Source organism: Argentina silus (assembly GCF_951799395.1).
Source record: "Argentina silus genome assembly, chromosome: 15".
In the NCBI taxonomy this organism is placed as follows: domain Eukaryota; kingdom Metazoa; phylum Chordata; class Actinopteri; order Argentiniformes; family Argentinidae; genus Argentina; species Argentina silus.
Window position 1 is genome coordinate 12,749,935 of NC_139669.1, and position 18,788 is coordinate 12,768,722.

Below are 18,788 nucleotides of genomic sequence, written 5' to 3' on the forward strand. Positions count from 1 at the left end.
TACTGTTGGTTGAATTACATGATATACCTCATGTTTTATAATATATTTGCTCTGGGGTATTTTTAAATTATTTTTTCTATTTTTCCAATCCTGTGATTCAGTTTTATGGGTTAATTATGATGTGTGTGTGTGTGTGTGTGTGTGTGTGTGTGTGTGTGTGTGTGTGTGTGTGTGTGTGTGTTTGTGTGTGTGTGTAACTCTCAAATGATCTACTGTTACACTGCCTACAGCAGCTGTGAGACTTTGACAGAGAGAATAATTGGCCATCAAAATAATTCAGACCCCCAGTTCATTGTGGCCGCCAGGCATCTGAATTAGAGGAGCCGGAAACATTAAACATGGGTTTGTGTTCAAAGTGCATGATTTGACCGTTTGATGTTGACAGAGTGTATGACATATGACAGTGCTTTCTCTTATGTTGTGTTGAAGTGACCATCGTTTTTGTCCCTCAAATTGTCATGCTGCTGGAGAGAAATGACGGATCTTTTTTTATTTTATATAAATGTGATACAACACTATTAAGTTAGCCTCTGATTGACAAAATGATAGCTTTGCGGCTTTATGTAGAATGCCTGGCAATGAAGAGGGTTTTCCTGGAATTGGTGCTCAATATGATTGACCGCTCTAAGCAATATCACTCATGCCCTGAGGGCGGAGGGCTAGACTGTTTGTACTGCTCTCCTCCCAGACCTCATTGACAGTCAACCCTCGTCACAGGGTAATCGCATTTGTGTTTGTACAACCAGGTAATACAGGCTTCAATGGACACTCACTACAACCCAATGATATTTGCTCTAACCTTGAAGCTATCATCTGAAAACAACCTTGGTATCTCTGAGGATCATATCTTTTTATTCTGACGTTCTTAGAACTCCTTCAAAATTACAGTGTTTTCATTGATGTAATTAATGTAATGTAATTCCACTTTTGTAGACAGCCTAAAGAGCTATGGGAAATCTGAATGGATTTTTTGGCTGTTTTGTAATATATTGTATCTTTTTGTTTTTCTTCCTTCACAGGTCCCCCTGTAAACGTAACATGCAACATTTTTATCAACAGTTTTGGGTCTATTGCTGAAACAACAATGGTGAGTCCAATACGTTGACTACTGAATTTCAGTTTCAATTTCGCCATCGATATTGCTTACTTAATTGGACATTAGATACTATTCGATAACTATTTATGTTTTCAATACTATGTGGACTTGCATAATTCTTCTTCTAAAAATGTGAAATAACTGAAATAATGATGGCCTTACTGATACAGTATGCAGTGTGCCAAAGTTTTCCTTTAGAATAGCCAGTGGTGCCTCATGTGAATATTTACATTTTCAATGGCTCATTGAGCCCTCCATTCAAAACAACATTTGAAGGGGTGATCATATCTCAGCCATTTGTGCACAACAATATGGATGAAATTCCTCTGTGCTCAAATGGGGAAATTATTCAGCCACATTTCATAGAAAGACCATTAGGTAGTTTATATTACAAAATAATCACTCGGCCCATATTACTTTCAAGCTAGAGCATAATATGCTCGCTAGAGTGTATAGTGTGGTGAATATACTGTACATTGTTTTTATGTTGTATGTTGTTTGAATCAATCTGTGCTCTGCTGGAAAGCCTGGTCAGTATTTCAAACTCAAGTGAAATTAAAGAACAATATCCAAATGACATCATCTTTAACGGGGCAATCTGGGATTGGTATATCCACTTTTTTAACTTTTATATTATTTATATATAGCCATTGATTCTTGAAGAGTATAACGTATACATGCCTCATGAGTTCAACTGTCTTAAAACTAAACATTTAATCTCATGGGTGGTCAGTCTTTGCATCTGTAGTTCCATCTATGAATTTGACATTTTCTCCAGCCCCATCCATCAACTGTTTACCCCAAAAAAGTAGCAGAGTGACCGATTTGTTCATGTTGTTTGAATCCCAGATAACCCCTTTAATGGTCTGGAGGAGCAAACAAAGAAGGTTGGCCCCTACACGCTCAGCCAAGTCTCCCATGTGACGCATCAGTGAAGCTGCTTTAAAACTGCTGCTCACTGCAGAAACTCCTCATGCAGAACAAATGCACGATTTTCCACTCTTTTCCTCCTCCACAACCAGTGGAATTGATCCGAGTTTCCGAGTGCTCTCATTCACACTAAACGCAAGTGGAGAAAGGTGGGGGGGGTGAAACTATAGAGAATGACATCGATGAATCTTTAGCGCTTATAGGGCTGCGGAGAACAATGTTTCATGCTGTAATGATCCAACCGGCTCGGTCCACTATAGGGACCCTGCTTAAATCCCCCTGGCCCTCCTGCTGTCCTAATTGTTTACCCTGTTTTAAAGGTACGAGCCCCGGGGGACTAGCCCAGTGGCTATTTAATTAGCTGGTCGGCTCTTTCATTTTCTTCTGGAGACTAAGGAGCCAATGCATAAATCGCAACGTCTGTCATTTGTTACTGGAGTTGTTTGCACCGAGAAGTCATGCGACTGGCCAAACTTTTCAAATATGTCACAGTCAGGAGTGTATTTGGCCTTCGGCTTGAATCCCATTATGTGTGGACTGTTGTCATAAATCAGTTAGCCGAAAGAAATCACACCAAGATATATGAGTGCACCGCGGTTTCTGCTGATGTATGTGAGACAACTCTATGCTTTCTAAGCCAACACAACACAGGGATAATCATGATGTGGTAATACTGTTAAAGCCACTGTAAGATGTGCATCGACCATGAAAGAGTGTTCCACCTAAAAACACATAAACAAAGGAACAAATGTTTCCCATGACATTTTCACATGCAAATTGCACCTGATTTCCATGATATCTGTAGTACTCAAAGAATGACATTCCATTGTGCTGCCTGTCCATCAGCTATCAGCGTAATAGTAGGACGGTGGGAAAAATAGTCAGTGCAGTCATTGTAGTAAGGTACTCCTGGCCAGAACCACGGCCTTGTGTAGACACCCCTGAGGTAAAATAGCAGTGTTTTCAGATACCTACAGAAGTAGATGATAGATAGCCCTATCTGGTTGGTAGAGCAGTGCTGGGGTTCTTTAAATCCCATGGTGTCTAGATTTATTCCTGATTCAGTGCACACCTCTCCTCGTCAGGGAGAGCAGATGTGTTGTCAGAATGTGTGAGACATTACCTACCTACCGTGGGACATCATATTATGACAGCATAGGAATTAGAATATTTGTGTTGTTGCTGGGGGGATTTTCATAATTCATCCATGCTTTAGGCTGAAGTTATTCAAAGCGATGCATCCTGTAGTGTCAGGAGAGTTGATTTTTCAATCAAGAGGAAGGCCATCCCTTTTCCTCTTCAACTCATTTTCATCCTTGAAATTCACCTAATAAACAGGCCACCTTGTGTCAGAATAATAGCTGGAAAAATGTCCTTCTAATGTTGTGGCTGATTGCCATTTGAAAGGTCACCTGCTGCACCGTTGGTGGGCTGATATGTCATCCCATGGTACATTACTGCCCAGACAGCTTAATGATCATTATGGGATGATAGAACTGGTTGCCCATATTCTAGAATAATTGTCAATTACAGTGGAATGTTGTGGCTAAATGCCACAGCTCCATGAAGGCTATTTTGGTTTTTCAAAGGGACATTTATTAAATAAACAATCAACAATAAACCACCATTTATATCCTCTGCGTGAAGGATCCTGCTACCCCAATGCATGACTCATATTAACTTGCTCTACCTGCAAAAAGAAACATTTTGACTTTACTGCTTTATGTCTAAATGCACAGTTTTTTATGTTAAAATAATGTAAAGCCATCCTTAAGTCTGCCCTGGGTCATATGCATACCAATACTGCCATATGTCTGCGCTTCATTAAGTGTGCCTAGTATAATCTGTGGAACCAATTAAATAGTAAGTGCAAGAAATACTAAGTGCAAACTTCAAGCTTAATCAAGCACACCTTATGGTAATACTTGTTTTGCCTTGTACAATGGAACCAATGAAATAGTCCCAAAGGTGCAAACTGCAATCTTAATCAAGCACACCTCAAATACAATACAGTATTTGACATAACGGTATGTATTTGACCCAGGTGAGCCATACATATGCCCTGACATAGTCCTTCTGTGTCCCAGGATTACAGAGTGAACATTTTCCTGCGACAGCAGTGGAATGACCCTCGGCTTGCCTACAGTGAATACCCCGATGACTCTCTGGACCTAGACCCCTCTATGTTGGACTCCATTTGGAAACCTGATCTGTTCTTCGCCAACGAGAAGGGGGCCAATTTCCACGAAGTCACAACTGACAACAAGTTGCTAAGGATTTCTAAAAACGGCAATGTGCTATATAGTATAAGGTATTCTATTCTGTGCTCTGTCTTCCTTCTTTTGTTGGTGTCTCAGAGATACGCAAAGGTTACGGATGACAAATGTTTAGCTCAGCTTTGCCTCTATATTGCTTTTGCTTGGGGTAAAAGGGAATGATATTAGCACTCCCATAGCAACAAAAGTAATACACTTGAGTGTTAGCATTTCTTCAATGTATTTGATCTGTTATCAAGCCTAGTATTCAACCCCTGTTCAGGCAGGGGGGAATTTGATCTTTATAAATATCTATGGAAGGCAGTGAAGAGAGGCCTTCTCATTTTTTAACTTGACACCATCAAATCAACCGTCTACATCGGTTTGATCTTCCCCTGAACCTCCTCGGAAATTGAACCTGCTTTAGTGTATTCTCAGATGGAAAAAAAGCTGGTAAATAATGACGATGGTGCAAATGTGATGTTATCTCGCCCTGGCGGTACACAGAATGTGACCAGTGCTCCTCACACATATCTCAAGATGACAGTAATGTGTTTTCAAATATATAGGTTCAGCCATGGGTGGCTGGTGCTTCTAAAGGCATGTTTTTTATATTCATGTTGTGAAATATCAATGTGCAGTAATGAGATTCAGACCTATGTTCTCTGTATTATGTTTCAGGATTCCAATAATGTGCAAATGCAGCAAGTTTGTTTGGTTTATTAGCTTTGCACGCATACAGTAGCTAGCAGGCTTCTTCTTTATCACACCCAAAGGTCTGTAATAAAGCCTTCCATTACAGTGCATCCTGGCAGTATTGTCACTATTACAGCAATGTGTTGCTATGCTATTCACCACTGCCATGCTAGTGTTTTCTATTAACTATTAGGGCTAGCTTACGAATAAACAGATGCTATCTGGACTTGTTCACAGAATCACGCTGATTTTAGCCTGCCCCATGGACCTGAAGAATTTCCCTATGGACGTGCAGACCTGTATTATGCAGCTGGAGAGCTGTGAGTACTCCATTACCTTTTTTTCGAAACACAACGGGTGGGGGAGTATTTATATTGTGGATCTTAGATGGATGTGGCCCTGGCCTGGAGGACAGCATGATGAAAGGTGTGGTGATTTACGTGCACCTTCAGTAGAAACAGGAGTCAGGGGGGACCTGCTTCAACCTGCCAGTACCGGTTTCTGTGCCCTTTTCAGATTATTGTTTTTTTTTTTATTGACTTATTGTTCTCATCGGTGAGACAAATTAAAGGCATATTTCTTCAGGATGTACACACTGTGGAACTCGAGTTTCTGAAGAGTTAGTTGATCGATTGTGCATGGGCCTTGATTATACTAGACTGTTATTTCCTCTTTGTTGGCCTTACCAGTAGTTTGTGTGACGAGGATCTGATCTATCTTTATTCTGTTTCCCTGTCAGTTGGGTATACGATGAACGACCTCATATTCGAGTGGGATGAAAAAGGAGCCGTGCAGGTAGCGGACGGACTGACGTTACCTCAGTTCATACTGAAAGAGGAGAAAGACTTACGATACTGCACCAAGCACTACAACACAGGTTTGTCTCTCTTTGTCTCTTTCCCCATATTATTTTGGCTGTTAAGCCCCCTTTCTATTTTTGGATATTGTTGTCTGGGAAAGCATTACTGAATGTGGCACATTGTTACAACACATAATGCATAAACACCCAGAAGAGGAAGGAAGGAAGGACCGTATCCATGTTCTGTTCATCCTCCCTGGCCTCATCAGTTCTGCAGGAAACCATCTGTCCAGTCAACCTCGCCAGTCTGGAATTCTTACACTCCAGATAAAATAGAAAAAATAGAAAGACTGAAGGCCAGTCCAGTTTGAATCGGATATAAGAATGAGAGAAAAAGCAACAATGGGTGAAAGAACTGATTTATTTTTGTTTTCAGTTGGTGAGGAGCCCCTCCACTCACTCACTCACACACACACACACACACACACACACACACACACACACACACACACACACACACACACACACACACACACACACACACACACACACACACACAGGTACACACTGAGGCACATCGGAGCAGTGGCCCGGCCAGGGAGCGCTGCAGTATGTTCTGTTCTGCTCTGCCATTACTCTCTCAGCCTCTTTTTTTTCCTTTTTCTTTTTTTATATGTTGGTGAACACCAGTGAGGACCCCTCAGGGTCTTCCCTCACCCCACCGTCCCCTCTCCTCTCCTCTCCTCTCCTTCCCCTCTTGGAGATGAATTCTTCAAGGACAGAATATCTCTCTCTCTCTCTCTCTCTCTCTCTCTCTCTCTCTCTCACCCTCTCTCCCCCGCACCTTTCTCTCTTTCTCTCCCCCACCTATTTCTCTATCTCTTTCTCTCTTTCTCTCTCTCTCTCTCTCTCTCTCTCTCTCTCTCTCTCTCTCTCTCTCTCTCTCCCCCCCTCCCTCCCTCTCTACACAGCGTGGCCTATTATTTGCCAGCCATGCTGCACTAGTGTGTACGCGCTCTGCTGCTCCCCAATCAAGCATTAAAGGGGAATTAAAGTGTCGTTTTTCTCTAATTTATTAGCAGCAATCCATTGTGATGTGAAGAGAACATTCGTTGGCTCCACTGCTTCGCACTTCAGCGTTCATTTACTTTGTCCGTCTTTGTCCCCATCCCCCCTTCCGCTCCCCCGTAGAGTCGTGGCCCAGACACTACATGCAATACTAATTATTGTGCTGGTGCATTGCAGTTTAGCTCGCTACGTTATCAACATCGTTTATTTTCTGTCTACAAATATGATTGTCTGCGGAGACTAGTCATTTTTCTCGGTCTGTCTCTCTGACACACGACTCCCTGTTTTGAGATACCGAATGAATAATTTTCCTCGTCTTATCAGATGGAAAATATGGAGTGCACTTAAAAGCCCCCCTCTGAAGTGTATCACAGCCATAAATCAATTTCAATGAAGCGGCCCCGCTCACTTCCAAAACAATACTTTAGGGTTAACTCTAATTGAATTGAAAGTCTTGACAACGACAGCTGTCTACAATTGATCTAAGCTGATTAAATGGCTCCTCAGCATCCAGCCACTCTGAAAAGCCAGCTTACATCAGAGTGTCAGCAGGAAAAAAGAGATCCCGATCATGGTTTTATAATGCTCTGCTTCTTTTTTTCTTTTTCTTTTTACCTCACATTATGGGCTGTGTCCTGATCGTTTTAGCTGTCTTCCTTCTTCTCAGGTTCCCTCCTTCACTCACTGATTTGGTGGGATATGATGACAGTCGGAGGCAATATGCGGAAACCTATCCAGTCTTTTCACCTATTAATGGTCATTAAGTAGTAGGGGCATATAGAAAGGTAGCCCTTTGAGAGTATTGAGATGCAGCCCTGGTCTTCCACAGCTGTGGTAGGGGAAGTGAAGAGGTTCAAACAGAGCACCTGCCACTGATAGTGAGGCTCTAGTCTGAGAAGTGGACATCAGCTGGTCAGTCAAACTGATGGGCACTTCAGTCTCCTACACTGCAGCAAAATAAGTAGTCGGAGTCTTCCCAGCCAGCACTGAACAGTCATGTGGAAAATGAGTCTGAGTGGTCATTGCTCCCAATTTTCTTTTCTTCCCTTTTTCCTTTTTGTTAGATTTGTCTTGTTATAGTTTTTTTGGTGCTTGGGACATGACAAAGCCAAGACCAGAGTGATTAGATAATGCGGTCTTTGTCATGATAGTAGTAGATCATGTAGTTGTTGACCTCAGTAGTAGCAGCAACAGTAGATATTACAGTGTTTGTTTACTGTCTCCAATCTCATCTTACGCTCGATACTGAAGCCATTCTTTGTCCCCTGTCTGTCTATATCACAGGGAAGTTCACCTGTATTGAAGCCCGCTTCCATCTTGAGAGGCAGATGGGCTATTACCTGATTCAAATGTACATCCCTAGCCTTCTGATTGTCATCCTGTCCTGGGTGTCCTTCTGGATCAACATGGACGCCGCACCTGCTCGCGTGGGACTGGGCATCACCACGGTGCTGACCATGACCACGCAGAGCTCCGGTTCCAGAGCTTCCCTCCCCAAGGTGACACTGAGCACACCTGCTCCTCACACACTCCTCCACGCTAAGCCCCTCTATACTGGCCCAGTTAAAGAGACACACTATCTTGTATGGTTTAAATGTAGTGTGGTTCTGATGAAATGTTTTGCTTTTTTGTTAATACAAAATGTAATTGTGGTTTTGTTATGGGGCAGATGTGGCCGTTATATAATGGATTTCTTCTTCAGCAAGAACCAAAGACCACAACGCTCTTCTAGTATGTCCTTTAAAAAAACTCAAAGAAATACCTATTTTAAAAGAAAACATATTTTGCTGCATATTTTCTGATATAAAAAAGGAGGGCTTTGCATGAGCCACTAGGATTGTATAATTATGCCCTGGGAAACTACCCCCCCCCCCCCCCATTTTGTTTGTTGACATTAGGTGATTCATGTGCTCTGAAAATTGAACAAGTGAACCGTGATTTCTATGCAGTTCAGCTGTCACAATAATGATCACACACCCCAGCTGAGCTAAGGTGCACATACTGCTCTTCCCCTTGCTGCATTGGTGTCAGGGAAGGAGAGAGAGGAACGCCAGCACTCAGCCATTCCTCTAACATTTGTTATCCTGCATTTTCTGTGCTCAACAAGTCTATCATGCAAACCATGATAGATTATTTCACATCCTCCCAGCCATTGCTTTTAATGCAGGGGTGGTGCAGGGATCTACAGTACCAACATGAAGCTTCATTATAGAAGCCTACAAGTGAAAAGGAGATATAGTATACATATATGAATATGAATATACCCTATTTATTATTACACCCATTTCTTAATATACTATTTGCTTTGTACAATTTAATCTCGAGAAAATGGAAATGTCTGGGGTGAGTTTCCCAAAAGCTTCATAGCTTAAGTAGTACTTAATTTCTCCCGACAACCCAGCTGCCAAGCCGCGAGAGAGTAGCTATTGTGAAATCAGTGTTTGCAGGTCAGTCTTCTCTGCATGAGCTAACAAAATCCATTGAATGAAGTACATTGCTGGTGTAGGAGAGGCGTGGGCATGGATCAAACAAAATAAAGTACTACTTAAGCTACGAAGCATTCGGGAAACTGACCCCCTGATCTGTGTAAAAAATAAAGTCCAGCAATGACACACCAGCAAAGGCTCGACTGACTGAGCTCTCAGACTGCTGCCTCTTCATCATTTTATCAATGTCTTCTGAACCATGCATTTTGTAATGCCACCTAAGCTGCAGTCCGGGGCCACTTGGTCACTAGCTTGTCAAATACACTGAGCCTCAGCCAAACAGTCTAGGCAGCCCAAGCCTAGCCCAGCCTAGCCTATTTCCAGGCCAAAGACTTGGGTTTCCATTCATCTCACTGATTTGGCAACTCGTGAACCCAATCAACTGACCATGTAACTGAACAGTGGAGCTCAGACTTGAAGGATGAAGTGACATCGAATAGTGCATCGAATGTAAGCAAACATGAACTCTGTTTAAAACTCTCTCAGCGGGTTTAAACTTCGACATTTATTTTAAAATACATACAATGGACATGCAATGAAAATATCCATCCAAGGATGCAACTCAATCAATTGCAGACGATGGCAAACCGCCCCACAGGTTCACTCAAAATGTTTACCCTGTATATTAAGGACTGCTGGGTTTTTTTTTATACGGTGCAATCATGCAGAGCAAACCCGCTTTGCAGTTCACCTTTATCTGCAATCCATTAAATCTATACGTCACTATACAGTAATTGTTGTTGTTTTCCCAACCGCTAACTCTGTTGATCTGCCTACCGCAGGTGTCCTATGTGAAAGCCATTGACATCTGGATGGCCGTGTGCCTGTTGTTCGTGTTCTCCGCCCTGTTGGAGTATGCTGCTGTCAATTTCATCGCCCGGCAACACAAGGAGCTCCTGCGCTTCAGGAGGAGGAGACGACACATGAAGGTGAAACCTCCTTATCCTTTTATCACCTCCTCTTCCCTCAGGTTCTCCGCAAAACAGCCAGTCTGCTCAATATTTAGCTTTTGTTTGATGTGAACATTGTCAAGTATTCACTACAAGCACACACAACATGAATATTTAATCTTTGAGGGAGTATTGAGAATGATTAAAGACAGGGACATAGCCAAAAGAAGAATGAGCCGTGCTGCATATCAAATTCGCAAAACCGTAATAACTCCCCCCAAGGCGTAACTTTGTTTCAGCAAATACATAATTTACAAGATCCAACACACCACCCGTTTAGGTTTTTGGTTCTCAGCATTACAACACCCCCCATGATTGATACCTGTCTATGTCTCGGCATCAATAAAATACGATTTGAACATAGAAACCACATCACACACAGTCTCATAAGACTTCACATTCACGTCCAAACAAACTCGGTTGCAGTCTGATATCTAATGGTTGTTTTGAAATCGATGTCTTGATGAATGAAAATCAAATTAAGCCTTCAACTATTTTCATTTGGTCGATCCACTGCACGGCACATGGTCCCACTGTGAAACGAAGAGTCAGAGGATTCATGTTCTGCATCAGTCATTTTATTGTCAGAGGAGTTTGCTGTGTGCGTGTGTGTGTGTGTGTGTGTGTGTGTGTGTTTCAGCATTTAATAAATCAATTTTATCTGTCCAGATAACTGACATTCATCAGTTTCAAGGCTCTATATTGAATATGAAGTAAAGCTGTCAGCCTTGAGGGAATATTGAAAACGTATTTGATTGAGTCTGAGATGGTGAGAAATGAAAATAAAAAAATGAATTATAAAATAAAAAAAACAAAGTCCCGAAAACCTAGAAGAAGCTTGGCACATTCTATAAGCTCCTTGTGTGCCTGCCAGGGCTATTCACAGACATTCAGTGAATGTGAATCCAGTCATTGAAAGAGTAAAAAGCTCAAAATAAATCCTAAATCCTATTGTTATAATCCCCAATCCCACTGGGGAGGAATGTAATAGGTGAGGGTAGATTAGTCTACTGTTCCTGCTACACTTTCAGGTAAATCCGTGAAGCAGTGCTACCACACAGCGCTCTATTCTAACCTCCTGCACTTCACGAGAGATGATACCAGTCCCAAATCCAACTGTTTGGCAGGAGTGACCTAGATCCGCATCAAATCTTTTACATCATATGAGTTCATGGGATTTCGAGTGATATCATGTACTGTAGGTGAAACACGGTCAAGTGATATTCTGCATTTCCTGAAAACGCTGACCAATCTTTGTTTGACTGCCGTTGTGTTGTACTGCTGTAAATAATGTTGTCAGATTTGTGATTGCATGGCTGTTGCATGAAAGGCTATACCTTGCAGTTAAAGTTATACAATTAAAATGTACATGCAATTATCAATCTGATATCTTTACACAATGTATCAATTGTACATAGGTTTGGAGATAATTCAGTGTGATATTTTTTTGGAGTGTTTTACCAGATGCTGCACCACTGTAAAAAATAACCATAAATAAGTCGATATATAGATGCATTACTTTCCCCTCCCATGCAAAACCATACAGGGGCAATAACAAGATGACTCTGATACCACTTGTCTATTCTGAACTGACCCGAACAGAGACAATAAAAGAACACAGTTTGCCTTATGGAGACAGCCTTCAGCATCACATATTCTTAATTAACCTCCCTGGCCACTATTTCTAATGTGACTCTAATGTGATTCACTGCCTGGGCACAGTCCTCCATTATGGCTCTTAAAGGCTATCACTCAGCCAGAGGACTGCAGAGGAAACTGTCACATCCAGGCTTTCCACAATAAAACAACGGAGAGGCAGTTCTGGCGCAGGCCATTTAAGCCCTCTCTTACCTAATTTACTTCAAAGAGGGGATGTACTCGAGGCAGGGGTGTAGGCTACAACGAGAGCCGTTAGTCGCAGTGTTGGTTTTCGTTTTTTCTCCCACTGTGCTTGAATGATCAATGAATGGAACTGATCGTCCAGATAGTGAATATACCTGGTTCATATCAGTCCCAGATTAAAAACCGACAGCGACAAAAACAGCAGACACTGTGGCCTGGGAGAACTGGAGGTATGTGCATACTGAAGCTAACAGAATGACACCTCCCCCTGCTGGTCAGCGGGGATAACTGCTGCATTCAGATCAATAGCGCCATTCATCCTTGAAGGATAGGCTGTCCAGCAGCAGCCCATTTGTTTAAAACAAGATCTTGAGATTGAAAAGGGCCATAGAAAAAGGCCCAAACGTAATTATGAATATTGGTTTCTTGAAAACGTACCCTAGCTATCAATGTTGTTGCCCAGCATTGTATGAAAAAAAATCTTTGAAATATGATTTGCAATCCTTCAAAATAAATGATGTAAGAAGTCATGGAGGTATGTTTGCTTATATTCAAGTAACCACAAACACAGTAGTCAAATACATGCATTAAATGTCTTCAGTTGTCTATACATATCTTACTTCACATACTTCAAATTAGATTTCTTTCATGGTTAAAAAGAGACATTGGTCAGTGGTTCGTTTTCAGATGCCCCACGGGCAGCCACTAAAAGCCAAAGACTCAACTATAAGACATTAGGGAAATGGCTGAGTGCATGGCACTTTCAGATGTCCTCTTTTGCTCTACTCTGCTCTGGCAGTCCAAAAATATATTAATAACTAGGTGAAGTAATGTGACCCCTTGACTGCAGATTCTGTTACACTGCTTAGCGATGACAAGGCCTTATTAGGCAGAGGTTCTTGATTGATCGAGGATAATCAGCTCATTAGGGATGATTACTGTTCAAGGGGAAACTTTCACAAGGGATCTCCTTCCTCCAGCCTTGATCTGCTCTACTACGGCTCTGTGAACACTGACAGATAAGAGGAAGAGGATTATCAACGTAAATAAGTCAAAAGTGATAAGATGCTACACTCTACACTGCAGGACAGGACAGAACTAAATGAAGTGTAATTGTAATTGTTTCTTGCAAAAACAAAGCAGGTATAGTTAGCATTATGGTAGAGACATTTACAGCATTGCTTGAAAGTTTGTGGTTATTATTTTTGTATAAAATAGTAAAATGAACTTAAGTGAACTCATAATATAGACATTCCAAATAAAGGACAAAAACTAAAAAATATGATATATTTTCATTGTTTATTTAATGAAAGTGGTTTATTTAACAACAACTCAAATTTCATGTGTGCAAAAATATGTGAACCTCTTCAGTCAATAGCTTGTGGCACCTCCATTAGCAGCGAATAACTTGGAGTAAACGTCTCGTATAGCCACTAATCAGTCTCTGACATCTGTTTTGAGGGATTTTTGCCCATTCCTCCTTACAGAACTCAGCCAATTGAGTGAGGTTTGAGGAGTGTCTGGCATGAACTGCCCGCTTCAGGTCCTGCCACAGCATCTCGATTGGATTTAGGTCAGAACTTTGACTTGGCCAAACGAAAACACAAATCTTCTTTCTCCTGAGCCATTTTTTGGTTAGATTTGCTTGAATGCTTTGGGTCGTTGTCTTGTTGGAAAACCCATTTTCAGCCCAGCTTTAGCTCCTTGACTGATGGCTTGACGTTCTGTTCAAGAATCTCCTGGTGTACCTCAGAATTCATGGTTCCCTTAATGATGTGGAGTCGTCCAGGTCCAGAGGAGGAAAAGCAGCCCCAGATCTTGACATTCCCATCACCATGCTTGACTGTTGGGATAAGGTTCTTTTGCTGGTAGGCAGTGTTCGCCAAACATAGTGATTTTGATTGTGACCCAAAAGGTCAATTTTGGACTCATCTGTCCAGAGAACGGACTTCCAGAAACCTTCAGGCTTGTCCAGGTGGTCTCTGGCAAAGTTAAGACGGGCAGTTTGGTTCTGTTTTGACAGCAGAAGCTTCTTCCTAGCAACCCTTCCATGAATGCCATTTCGTCTTATTGTTGAAGCATGCACAGTTACCTGAGATGCAGCAAGGGAGGTCTGCAAATCTCTAGATGTTATGTTTGGGTTGGCTTTTACCTGATTTATTATTTTTCTTGTGGCTCTTGGGGATATTTTGGAAGGGCATCCACTTCTAGGCCGAGTTGCTGTCATGTTAAATGCTCTCCATTTGTAAATTATTTGCCTCACAGTGGACTGATGGAGCTCAAATCTTGTTGAGGTGATTTTATAGCCTTCCCCAGACTGATGTGCTCTCACTAGCCTCTTCCTGATGTCCTCTGAGATCTTCTTTCTTCTCAACATGATGTGTTTCGCATTCACCTGCATGGGTAACATAAAACTGGCCAGGTTTCTTATCTCTATTTATCAGAGTCCCGCCCAAACTCTTTCCTAAAGATCTCTCCTTTAATTGGTTCATTTGGTATCTAATTATTTACCCACCTGATTCTACTTACCTACTTGATTTAACCAATGCAACTTGGGGTTCACTTATTTTTATTATAATTTAGTTTTTCTACTACTATGGAATTGGTAAATATAAACCTGTTATGTCACATAAAGACTGGTTCTGATTAAATAAAGATTTCATGGTAAAAACTAAAAAAAATCAATAATTACACAGGGGGTTCACATACTTTCAAGCAGCAGTGTATTTGAGTCCCTTATGTGAGCCATTTATTTGTGTCAAAGCCATATATAAATCAGAGTAAAAAAATATGTAAAAGCCTTTACCTACTTCATTTAGACATAAGACGATGTTCTTAAAAGCCTTAATTATATGAAAAAATATCGTTCATTTTGTATCATTTCCGTATAGCACTGATAAACTACTATACTAAAGAATATGGAAAAAATACTGTGTATGGTGGAGTTTAAATGTGTTATAAATGTGTTATGCCAATTGTATGGATAATTAACATCAACCGTTGGCCCTGATATGAAAAGAGAGCAACAGATCATGTGCATAATCATTCCAGGTCAATGCCTTCATGAATGAGAGGCTTTCGTGCCGACCGTCTTTATGCAACCATGATAGTTGGAATAGGAAAAGAGAGTTGATACCAGTGTGGCATCAGTAAAAAAAATATATAAAACCTCCACTTCTTCAAAATTATTCTCAGCTTACCTGATCCACTTGTAGTGAACATACACTCACGGAACACTTTATTAGGAACACTTGTACACCTTCTCATGGTGGAGGTGGTGTAATGGTGTGGGGAATGTTTTCTTGGCACACTTTGGGCCCGTTAATACCAATCAATCATCGCTTGAATGCCACAGCCTATTTGACTATTGTTGCTGACCATGTGCAACCTTTCATGGCCACAATTCACCCATCTTCTAATGGCTACTTCCAGCATGGTAATGCACCATGTCACAAAGCAAAAGTCGTCTCAAACTGGTTTCATCAACATGACAATGAGTTCAGTGTTCTTCAGTGGCCTTCTCAGTCACCGGACCTGAATCCAATAGAACACCTTTGGAATGTGGTAGAATGGGAGATTCACAACTTGAAAGTGCACCTGATAAATCAATCATGGCGATCATGGACCAGAATCTCAAAGGAATGTTTCCAACATCTTGTGGAATCAGTGCCATGAAGAATTGAGGCTGTTTTGAGAGCAAAGGGAGGCCTTACCCAGTATTAGTATAGTGTTCCTAATGAAGTGTTCGGTGAGTGTATATTAATCCTAAAATGTCTTAAAAGCTTGTCATGACCTCAAAAGTGAATGGAAATCCAATTGAAATTAATTGGAAAGGGTAATATATTGGTGCTGTGCTGAATTGCTTTGGGAAATCATAAAATGAACGCTAGACAGAGAATCCAGAGGAGAGGGTTGATGATAGTTAGACATGACACACTCCCTAAACAAGCTTATGCAAATAACCACTTTTTTTTTCCGGCGGGTGCATTACACCAGCACATATGTTTGTGATAAGGTAGAGGCTAAAACTAGTTTGAGTTATGCTTCCTTTTAATCTTTGCCATTAATCATGTGAGCACAGTAAAAGATATAAATGCATCAATCATGAGCAAATAGTATGATGGATGGGGGAGCAAAGAGGTCCTCTCTGTCACTCTAGACACCGCTCTCTGACTTGCAAATGCAGGAGGAGGGAGTGGGCAGCATCCTGATGCGCAGCCATAAATTGCTTCCCCATTACAACCCAAAGAGCATAGTTTCATTCCCACTATTTAACCCCCCCCCCCCAACATACAATAAGTGTATGAGTCGGCCTAAGCTTACTGCATCAATGGGGAATTTTTAATTAGGAGGCGAGGTAATGAATCAGGCTGAGCCAATGTGAGAATGACGCAGGGAGAACGCCAGCCGCAGCCCCGTCCCTCTTTACAGCTCCACGTCACGTCGCCCGGCCAGCACATTAATCATGTGGCAGGAGGAATAAAGTAGAGCATCTGTAATACTTACAAATGGCGGGCTAGTGCCACTGAAGGACGAGGAAAGGTCGGTGGAGCCAGCATTAGATGTTGCGGTGGACAGGAAAACAGTAGTGGTAATGCAAAAAGCCCCCCATACCCCCCTCCTCTTTTTGGTGTGTGTGTGTGTGTGTGTGTGTGTGTGTGTGTGTGTGTATGTGTGTGTGTGTGTGTGTGTGTGTGTGTTTGTCCATTCACCCTAACACACATTAACAGTTATAAATGGGGTGGCATAAAGACAAGGACAGAAAGAGGACGTGGTGTCTAAAAATGGATCTCTGTAAAGGAAAGTGCTTGTGTTTGAGCACAAGCACAGGGTCTTGGCCATTTCAATTGGCAGAGAAGTGTTACGTGTCTGCGTTTCAATTTCTGAACCAAGCTTGGTGAGATAAGGACGTCCATTGCTAGTTTGTGATAAGGAATTGTGTACGCAGGAATTGTGTTACCTATAATTACATTGAAGTAAAAAGGACAATTTCATTTACATAGAGTAAAACATTGAGATAAGATGTCCATTATACTATTACATGCACTGAAGTAAGAGAACTGCAAACCTAGCGTGAAAAAGCTAAAGCTGCTACGTCATTTGGTAACCCATGCAATCCATATCACTCACAATGCATAAGGTTGGCTAATTGGATAGCCTGCTCCAAATGATGTTTGACTTTGACATTCAGGGGTGAACATAAGGTGCCTATGTTATACTGTATGTGTCTGTGTTACTTAAAAAGCGAGAGAGAGCAGGGGAATATCAAATGTGTAATGGGTTTTTTGATTCCTAACAGAATGAATATTCGGCTGTGTTACAGGAGGATGAGGCCGGGGAGGGCCGGTTCAGCTTCGCTGCCTATGGCATGGGCCCAGCCTGCCTGCAGGCCAAAGACGGCATGGCTATCAAAGGTAACAACAACAACGCCCCCACCGCCACCGGGCCCCCGGAGAAAACTGTGGAGGAGATGCGCAAGCTCTTCATCGGCCGGGCGAAGAGAATCGACACGGTGTCTCGCGTGGCGTTCCCACTAGTCTTCCTCATTTTTAATATTTTCTACTGGATCATATACAAGATCATACGCAGCACGGACGTACACACGATGACGTAGATAAGAGGAGAGAATATCAGTTCAATACGCCCTTGCTCCACTATTCTCTTCAATGCTCACTCGCTTTTGGTGGCGATTCCTTGGCAGAGGTATTTATCAATATTTCTTCTTTTTTTTGTTCCCCCTTTTTCCTGAATAATCCGGACCAGTGCAATAGCAATGCAGTAAAATGCATGATATATGAATGTGGCAATATATTTACAAAAAGAGAAAATGATAAAGTCAAATTTAGACTTTTACAGATACATCCAAGAACTTCGGAATTGATAACTGACAGAGATTGAAAAGAAGAGAGATGCTCTTATAAGATGTTTTTTTTGCAACTTGAAGACAGAATCTGCATTATACGAAGAAGTTGGGGAAACCTACAGCACTGTAATATATTATATATCTATCATAAATAAAAACTGTTATTTCTTCGAAAGGCAGGCATCTGGAAACGAAGGATTTTTAAAGGTTCTAAGGCAGTTTGGTGCTTCCATTAATAAAGTGATGCAAGGATCATGTGTCCTATATATCTAAATTTGCTTCAATGTGTATTGCAAGCACTTGTCAATGCTTTCCTTGGAACCTCGACAAAAAAACTGAGATTTCATGTGGTTGATGCTGCTATCAATTACATGACGGAAACTTGATGACTGGAGATTGAAAATATATTGTTTATACAAGCTGTGGTCAATGTGTTCCTCTATCTGTACTTAATTTATTTCTAAATTAATGCATAATGTTTTTGATTTCTGTGCCAAGTATACATCATTTTGCTGTTATACATTCTGCAGCTCAAGCTCTTGGGATCCATGTGGAGGGGACATTTGCCATCAACACGTCATCATTGTTGCATTTATTTATTCATGTGCTTATTTTATAAGGTAATGGTATACTATTCAAAGTATGATTAATTAAAAGTGATACTATGCTGGATAAGCATAAACACCCTGGTTTCTTCCTAATTGTGTCTTTGAAACTACACTGTTAACATTCACTTATGTCTCATTGCTTCTCTGCTTTAACCCCCCAGTAGAGACCCCCAGCAGACAAGAGAGGAATATGTA

General features: G+C 41.4%; 1 protein-coding gene across 1 annotated transcript in view; it reads left to right on the forward strand.

Annotated features, from left to right (window-relative positions):
- Positions 1 to 17,736, forward strand: part of glra1 (glycine receptor, alpha 1) — a gene marked incomplete at both ends in the record, with an annotated part of 34,938 nt that extends 17,202 nt beyond the window's left edge. Inside the window, 7 exons of the mRNA XM_083686864.1 lie at positions 1,020 to 1,087; positions 4,114 to 4,337; positions 5,215 to 5,297; positions 5,717 to 5,854; positions 8,129 to 8,343; positions 10,113 to 10,259; positions 17,446 to 17,736. Coding sequence (XP_083542990.1) covers positions 1,020 to 1,087; positions 4,114 to 4,337; positions 5,215 to 5,297; positions 5,717 to 5,854; positions 8,129 to 8,343; positions 10,113 to 10,259; positions 17,446 to 17,736 — 1,166 coding nt within the window. The remainder of the gene's footprint in view (positions 1 to 1,019; positions 1,088 to 4,113; positions 4,338 to 5,214; positions 5,298 to 5,716; positions 5,855 to 8,128; positions 8,344 to 10,112; positions 10,260 to 17,445) is intronic.
- Positions 17,737 to 18,788: the final 1,052 nt, after the last annotated feature.